The following is an 8,421-nucleotide window of genomic DNA, read 5'->3' as shown; positions in this document are numbered from 1 at the left end:
CATCCTGTTCTGAACTCAAAGCTCAGCTCTAATAAATAACACTGCTTTTGCAGGAAAACCTGAAGGCAGTTTAGAGGTTCTACAAAGATCTGAAGACAAACCTATTGAGAAAACATAAAACCACCCTGGGGAACTAATTTAAAACTGGTCAGCAGGCCATGCCTGATAGCAGCCAGGGGAGGAGAGAAGACGCGCTGGAGGGACAGGTAGCTGTGTCGGAGGCAGGCAGGGCTGGGAGCGGCTATCGGCTTGGTCCCACAGGGCCCTGGGCTTCCTGTCAGAGCCTGGCTGACCTGGACATAAAGGAAATGAGCGGTGAGAGCGGGACGGCAAGGGCAGGCGGCCCTTCCCAGGAGCTCTACGGGGAAGAATGAAGGGCTACAGCTAGGGGGACTGGAGAGGTCCAAAAAGGGCTGTTTCTTCTTTCTCTCCTGCTTTGGGAGCTAGAAGTGAACTGAATGTGTTTATGGGCAGAGGTGACGGGATTCTGAGCCAAGGAGGGTCAAAGGCCGAGGACAAGGTGTTGAGGGGACAGGTGAGGAAAATGCTCTGTGCTTTCTCACGGCCTTTTGTGGGTAAGATTGGTGGTGGGAGACAAGCTGGAGGACAGCATCCCAGACCCGCAGGCTGGGTTAGTGGGTGTGTGGAGGTGATCCCTGTCTCTGTCTCCCTGCCGCCCACCCCAGCCCTTCAGTCTCTGGCCCCAGACACAGGAGGGACCAATGCGTGCTGTGAGCAGGAATGCATTTGCCAGTGGGAGGACAGCAGTGGGAGTTGGAGAGCCAGGATCTGGCCATAGTGTCTTGTCTTACTAGCTGGGTGGACTGTGTTAGTTCCTAAGGCTGCCATAACAAGTAAGCACAAACTGGGTAGCTTAAAACGACAGAAATGGGTTCTCTCACAATTCTGGAGGCTGAAGTCCAAAATCGAGCTGTCAGCTGGGTTGGTTCCTTCTGGAGGTTCTGAGGGAGAATCTGCTCCATGTCTCTCTCCTGGCTTCTGGAGGCTGCGAGCAGCGCTTGGCGATCCTTGGCTGATAGACCCATCACCTCAGTCTCAGCCTTTGTCTTCATACGGCCTTCTCTCATGCGTCTCTGTGTCTTTTCTGTGACTTATAAGGACACACCCCAATCCAGGATGATTTCATCTTGAGATCCCTACCTTAATGATTTCTGCAAAGACCCTTTGCCAAACAATGTCACATTATAAGGCTCCAAGTGGACATGTCTTTGGGGGGGGGGACACCACTTACCCATGACAGGGATCCTGGAAGAGCCACTTCCCCTTTGAAAGGCCTGGGATTGTCTGAACATGGGGACGCTCTCACAAGGAGAATCAGAGGGAACGACGGCCGTGAGCCACCTTTAGGGATCACATGGTCCAGCTGGGACAGGCACGTGGTTTCCGTTCTGAACATCTTGAGAGCAGTGGCCACACACCAGCAGGGCCAGCGGCCGCAGCACGCACCTCCTGGCTGGGCACACCGATCCTTCCAGCAACCAGCCTTCTTTCCCAGTTTGCAACTGCTCTATTGTGGTTAAGAAATCCTCATGGCCCCGAGGTCTCGCCACCCCTACCTCGTTTTGGGGTCAGTCCTGCCCAACCTCTCAGGCAGTACTGTTGTTCCTCATCTGCTTGGCCTGGGAAGCACAGGCCAAGACCCTGAGTTAGGATCTCAGAATAATGAGGGAGGGGCCTTCAGACTGAGTGGCTGAGGAGGTGGGAGAGGCTGCTCATGGGGCTTTGGGACCCCAAAGAATGACATTGCCCGGGGAACCTCTACAGTGAAATAAGCAAGTTCGTGGGCTGCAACATGAGATGACCTTGCATGGGACATGCCTGGGCTGTGTCTATGGTTAGGTCACCTGGAGGCCCCTCAGGAGGACTGTGAATTGAAAGAGATGCAAGTTGACAGAGGAGGAGGAATATTTGCCTGAGACACTCACTGGTGTGGCCTGGATGACAGAGGCGACAATCCCCTACCCTCTATGTAGTCAGTCAACACCCTGGGATCCTTCTGAGGGTCGTGAACATGGAGGAGCAAAGGGAGGACTTGGGTTCCAAGCTCGGTTCTACATCCAGGGGTTGGAAAGCCAAAGGTCATTGTATTAGGCAACTCAGGTTGCCATAACAACCACCACAGACCAGGGGGCTTACATGACAGACATGTATTTTCTCACAGCTCTATAGAGGCCAGACATCTAAGGTCAAGGGCCATCAGGGTTGGTTCCTCCTGAGGCCTCTCTTCCTGGCTTGCAGATGGCCACCTTCTCACTGTGTCCTCATGTGGCCTTTCCTCTGAGGAGAGGGGAGGGGAGGGGAGGGGAGGGAGATAGCCCTGGTGCTTCTTCCTCCTCTTATAAGGACACCGGTCCTATCGGATTAGGACCTCCACTTAACTTTACCTCCCTAAAGCCTCTATCTCTGAACATGGTCACATTGGGGTTAGCGCTTCAACATATGAATTTAGTGGAGGGACACAATTCAGTTCATAAAAGCCATGGAGTGGTAGAGTCCGGAAACCTCCAGGGCAGCCAGGAAGGGTAATGCCAGCTGGGCAGGAGAGGGGTTTGCTGTACTCTGGCACCCAGGTGGCATCACCAGGAGGCAGGTTTAGCACGAGGTGGGCTGAGGCTCAGAGGCCAGAGGCCACCCTGCCAGGGAGGACAGGGCTCCTGTAGCTGCCACACACTGACTGGGAGCCCCAGGTGTCTTCCCCTGGCTGTTACCAGATGAGAGCGACTACTTGGGAAATGCAGCTCAGGAGAGGAGTGTTTGTCTAGCGAACACAAAGATCATAAATGCCTTAGCTTGTTCCAAATAACTTCTGATCACCACCCCCTTGACATTGTTTTCGAAAACAGAAGAAACAGCCATTCCCCTCTCCCCATTGTTCTTCTCTCCTCTGGCCCCATCTCCCCCTGGAGCCCAGCGGCAGGGCAGGGGAGGTCGGGCTCACTGGGGCACGAGGCGGCCACAGATGGGCGTCAAGACAGCAAACCCAGAGAGGGGGACCATCCCTACCACCCCAGCAGGCAACACTCGTCGCATAATTTCAATGGTAGGTATATCCATCACCTGCTTCCCTCTGGATGGGTCTGGATTTCCCATGCTGGCCCCTGGGGCCATGCCATGGGGTCAAAAGGTCTGTCTGTCTGTGGTCATTCAAGCCCTGGAGCCCCTGGGGAGTCCCCAGGTCTGGGGCGGCCACCATTCTGGTGCCTCCTCTTTTGGTGGCGGCTGAGCTGGCAGCTACTTGAGACCTTAGTGTGTTTAGGCCCCACTCCTCAGGCCTCCTCTTTGGCCATTCGAACCTGCACATCTCCAGCTGCCGGGCTTGTTTTCACAGAGTAAAAACCCTAAGGAGAGTTCATGGTCAGGGCTACTCAGTTCCACCCACAGGCAGGGAATAGAAAAGTAGTTGGCACGTGGACTGAGCCCTGTTGCTTTAGCTGAACTGGCTAGAGAAGCCCTGAGCCCTTTCTCGGGACACACGTGGCTTAGGGCACTTGGCTCACCTCTTTGGGGAGCTCTTAGCCGAGCAGCCTCCTGAAGCAGCTGGTTTCCTTTCCAATCTGGACACATCTGATAGATGCGACAGGGCCATTTTCTAGAACACTTATGTGGGTTCCTGTTTGTCAGGTCGTAAATGGCCTTTCTGTACTGGGAGAACTGGGGTGACGCAGGACTCTGCCTGGCAGCTGACCCACTGCTTTCTCCTGGTCACACCGAGCTCTGTCCCGCACACCCTCCAGCGTGGGACAGTCCCCCTCACCTGGGGATGGTCCTCAGCCCCGATCCTGCCCACTGACCCATGGCAGAGGCTCCAAGAAGCCATTTGGGCTCTTCAAGTGCTAGGTGTGTCTGTCACCCCCTCACTTTTTCTGTTTATCTTTCCAGAGCTTTGTGACAGCCCACCATTAGTTCGTGGAAACAATTCTTTTTAAGACAGTTGGGGCATTCTTTTGGGGACAGATATAAAAATCCTTCTGAGATTTCCATACATCCTGCCCTTCTTCATTTGTCCAGAGTGTGCACGTGTGTGACGCCAGGCCTGTCGTGTGCTCGCATGAACACAGCCACGTCCAGACCAGTGCAGTGGTCTGGCTGCGTCTAGTCCAGCAGAAAGGGAGTGAGCTTGGGGGGACCATCAAGACACCAAGATCCCAGTTTCTGCTCCTTGACCAGCTCTGGGATGCTGGGTAGAGGTGTGTGCCTCGGCTTACCCATCTAGCAAGGGATTGGACTAGGTCTGTAGGGGCTCTCTGAGGCGTAACAATCTAAGATTGTGAGCAGCAGTGAATGGCCCTGCTTCCGGCACCACGCCACTGGTTTGGGCTCTGCTCATGGGAGACAGCTCTTGCCTGAAATATCAACTCCTAGTAAAAAGAGATGCAATAGGGTTTTTGTTTTTTTTTTGTCTTCAAGCAGGACCAGGAAGGTAGGGATAGAGAGATTAACTACAGCCTTGCGGGGGCCAAGTACTCCGTGCAAGGCCGGTGGTGGCTACAGGTGACCATGCTTGCAGACAACAGAAAGGCCAGACCTGGCAGCATCACCAAATCTCGGTCCCAGCAGAAACCACTGTGATTGAGGGGCTCTGCAGGGCCAGGCTGGGTGTGGCTGGAGACTTTCCTGCCCCTGGACTTGGCACGGCTGCTGCCCTCTGTCCTCTCCCCCAAACCAGATGGTCAGAAGCTCACGCTCCTCGGAGCGACTGCTGCTGCCCTGTGTCCTAATGCTGCCAGTGGCGCCACTGGGCTGGGCTCCACAGTGTGCTCGCTACCCTGTCCCCGGGCCCTGCCCTCCACCTGCTGCTCCCAGTTCTGCTGCCCACCCCGAACCCCCACTCCAGAGGGTCTGACCATGGTTTTTCTTTTCTCATGCAGCAATCACCACTAATGCCAAGTAGTCTCAGGTAACTTTAATGAAAGTGTCAGCAGTCCTTCCCCCCACAGTGGTGTATAGATGGCTGAGCTTAAAAGCAGAAAGGCAGCTGCTGAGAGACCAGCCACCCAAGGAAGGCCGGCTGCCTTCTGAGGGAGCCAAGTTCTCGGCTGTAGACCCAGGGCCCAGGGCAAGGAAGCATCAGGTCTTGTTGCAGAGTCTGGCAGCTGAGCTTCTTGGAAGGTTTCATGTGGGCTCCAGGCTTCCCCCGCGCCCCCACCCCATACTGGCTTGGCCAATCCAGAGGCCTGCATGTTAGATGGGACACCAGGGGTGGCTGGGGATCCCAAGTGACCGCCACCACTGTGGCCCGGCGAAGGAACACTTTTCCAGCTACAGAAGAAAGAGTGGTCATTTCACCATTAAACGGCACACATTCTATATAAATAAAAATAAAAAGGGGAAGGGGGTGGGAGAGGGAACGGAAATTGGCACAGACATTGATATATTGCTTTCCAGTTTCAATGCGACAGATGCAAATCATGAGACACCAGGAGAAATAGTAACAAGGGCTGGGTTTAGCTTTTCTAAGCAGTGTGTTCCTCTTGCAGGGCTGGAGGTTTGCTGAGATGGACGGGGTGGGAAGCCAGGCCGGAGGAGTCCTGGGAAACCCACTGAGTCCAGAAATGTGTGGAGGGCAGAGGACCCTGCTCCCTGCCCTTGGCCCCCAGGAGAGCAGCACTGCTTTAAAACGGTGGGTCTGCTCTCCTTGCAAGAAAAAAGTACAACTAAATAAATACAATATGCAGACGTAAGACCTTCAAGTGACTGTCGTTTTCTGCCCCCTGGCTCGGCAGATCTCCAGGCAGAGGAGAGAGGGAGGGGCACGTGGCTGCGCCCTGCTGCAGTCTTGGGCAGGAGCTGCCCGTCGACACACGGGGTGAGCCCTCCCCCTACCCCCTGCCCAGGGACATGGGAAGGATCACGGGACAGTGCCACTGGTTACCGGTGTAATCACAGGACAACCAAACACCTTTTCCTGAGTCATGCCATGGCTTCCCTCCTGTGGTTAGCTACGCCCTCTTTTCCTGCCAGACCACCCACCATGGACACGTCGCCTCTTACACTTTCCTTTCTTTTCTCCTTGCCCCAACCCGTCTTTTTTAAAGAAATGATACAACTTGTATCTTCAAAATACTTAGTGGCTTCCCCAGTGCTCTTTCCTCTGAGTCAGATGGTCAGGAGGGTTACCAGGAATGTCAGGTCCATGGGGAGCTGGGAGGCTGGCAGGTGTGTCCTTCCACCTGCTCTGGGATGGGAGTCCCCACCCTCAGCCTGGCCTGTGGAACCGCCCCTGTTCCTAACCTCCCACATTTCTGCTGCTCAGGAGACTTCAGAAATGGCTCCTGATGAAAACAGAGCTGGCGCGTGGAGGAAGACAAAATACCGCTGGGACAGATTGTCCACGGAGTACATTCTAATATCTTATTAGGTATCTGAATCTGTTAGGAAAAAAATTAGAAACTATGTATAAAACTTAAAAATATTCAAGTATCAAAAGGCTATTCGGATCAAAGTTTAAAACAAGCTGTCAGCAAGATGCCGCCAAGAGGAAACTTTTACAAAAGTTTACTGAGTCTGTTCAGCAGAGAGCAAGGAACGGAAGCGATCTGTATGGGGGTCGATTGGGGGAAGGGAGAGTGAGGGCAGAGGGGGGACAGGCTGGGTAAGCTAGAGATCAAGGCCTTTTTAAGCTGAAGAGGAGAGTGTGTGCCGGGCAGGGTGGGTGGGACGGTGGGGATGGGGTCACTCTCCCTGGGGAACAAGCCATAAAGTGCGCAGCCTGGGCTTTCCGCCCCCTGGTGTCCGGTCCTGGACATTACATGGGGAGCTGCCTTCCAAGGGGCACAAGAACAGCAAAAACAATGCAACAGGACAGAACAGGAAGACCCACTTCTGCAGAGATCCTTCTAGAAAGAAAGAGAAGAAAGAAGGTGAAAGGGGTCAAACGCTACAGTGTTGACTTAGCTTTTCAAACCCTGTAACACACAGGAATAGAATTTCTAAGTCAAGGAAATCTAAGTGCCCCCACCCACAGAGGGACGGGGCTGTGGCCCCCACGGTATGAAGCAGCAGCAGTGTTTATTCAAGACACGATAGTGAGGGAATCTGGTCGCTTTCCCTTCTTTCCGGAGACGGTGCATCTTGATAAGTGATCCAGCAGAAATCTTTTAAACTCTGGTAAATTAAGTTCATAAAAACCACTCCTTTTGCCTGGTCCCTAGCCAGGCCTGCACTCTGAGCCGTGCTGGCTTGGGGCGCCCTCTGGTGGCGATATGGAAAACCACAGCCTGAGGCCAGCGGAGAGCTCGTAGGACCACGGGCTGGGGGCCCAGAACTGCCCAGGCCACTTGGCCTTTTGCCTTGGGTAGCTAGCTGTCTCTTGGCAGATGGCCTGGCCCTTGGGGGCGGCCCAATTACTCCTCAAGAAGGTTTGGTTCCCACTCTGTGGATGGCCCATTTCACCAGGAGGTTTCCAGGCCGTTCTGCCGGCCTCTTGGAGATGGAGTTGGACCTTTAGACTTCGGTAGAGAATAGGATGCTCTGTCTCTTGCTGTCTGGGGCAGGGATGGCCTCCAGCTGCAGGAAGTACAGCAGCACCTGGACCTGTTGGGGCAGAGCAGGAGGAGGAGAGCGACTCAGAGGGGTGCTCACAGCTGCAGGTGGGAGGTCTTCCTGGCCAGAGCCCAGGGCCTGGTGACTAAGGCCACGAGACTAGCTCAGGGCACTGAAGGCTCCCTACTGATGACACGAGCCCCTCACAGCAAGAGATCTGGGTGCCCCTGAAGAACTGCCAGGTGAGGTGAGCCCTGAGAAGCCCAGCAAGCTGCAGAGGAAAGAGCCCTCCCCGTTCTTCCCAGCCACATGGCCCTAGGAAGTCCCTCTCTCTGCAGGTTGGCCCATGTATAATTTGAGTGGGAATAACTGGCAGGAACCAGGGTAAGGTAGGCCGAGGCCAGCTCCGTGAAGCTGGGCACTGTGGGCTGCGCGAGGCCTGTGTCCTCGTACCTGGGACATAACCTCCAGGGACCAGCTGTCGGTCATGGAGATGGGCTGGCTGGGGTTGGCAGGAAGCTTGCTCTCCTTCTCTGAGGGCCGGAGCAGCGTGGGGCCGAAGACTGTGGCGAGGTTGTGCAGGGACATCTTGTTCACCGTCTCCTTTTCTGCCACCCTGAGGAGGGCCGAAGCAGAGCGTGCTGTTGGGGCACCGCCTTCGGGACAAAGGCAAGGCGGAGGGGCCAGGCCACCCTGGAGTCCTGAGGGAATGGTGGCGGGCACCACCCCTTTCTGCAGGCTCCACAGCACAGCTAACCCACCCCGGGTTGTGCTGAAAAGCAGACCCCACCTCGGTTTTTCAGGGTTTCAGGACGAGGAGTACTTGAGGCCAGCAGGTGGCTGAGCCAGCTCTGGGCCGTGACCTGGGGAGGGGAGGGTCCAAGCACACGGCCGGCTGTGGCCAAAGCACCTCACCCT

General features: G+C 55.1%; 1 protein-coding gene across 2 annotated transcripts in view; it reads right to left on the bottom strand.

The window, feature by feature from the left end:
• Positions 1–6,500: 6,500 nt before the first annotated feature.
• Positions 6,501–8,421, bottom strand: part of BCR (BCR activator of RhoGEF and GTPase) — a 118,573-nt gene continuing 116,652 nt past the window's right edge. Inside the window, exons 22-23 of one of the 2 annotated variants that reach the window (XM_033097509.1) lie at positions 7,957–8,119; positions 6,501–7,554 (exon numbers count right to left, since the gene is read on the bottom strand). In XM_033097509.1, the coding sequence (XP_032953400.1) occupies positions 7,465–7,554; positions 7,957–8,119 (253 nt within the window). In that variant the 3' untranslated portion in view covers positions 6,501–7,464. The remainder of the gene's footprint in view (positions 7,555–7,956; positions 8,120–8,421) is intronic. The other variant, XM_033097510.1, reaches the window with a different exon arrangement.

The sequence above is a fragment of the Rhinolophus ferrumequinum genome, chromosome 25, assembly GCF_004115265.2.
Source record: "Rhinolophus ferrumequinum isolate MPI-CBG mRhiFer1 chromosome 25, mRhiFer1_v1.p, whole genome shotgun sequence".
NCBI lineage: Eukaryota > Metazoa > Chordata > Mammalia > Chiroptera > Rhinolophidae > Rhinolophus > Rhinolophus ferrumequinum.
The sequence above is the reverse complement of the archived record's forward strand: the minus strand, read 5'-3'. Positions and strand labels throughout refer to the sequence as shown.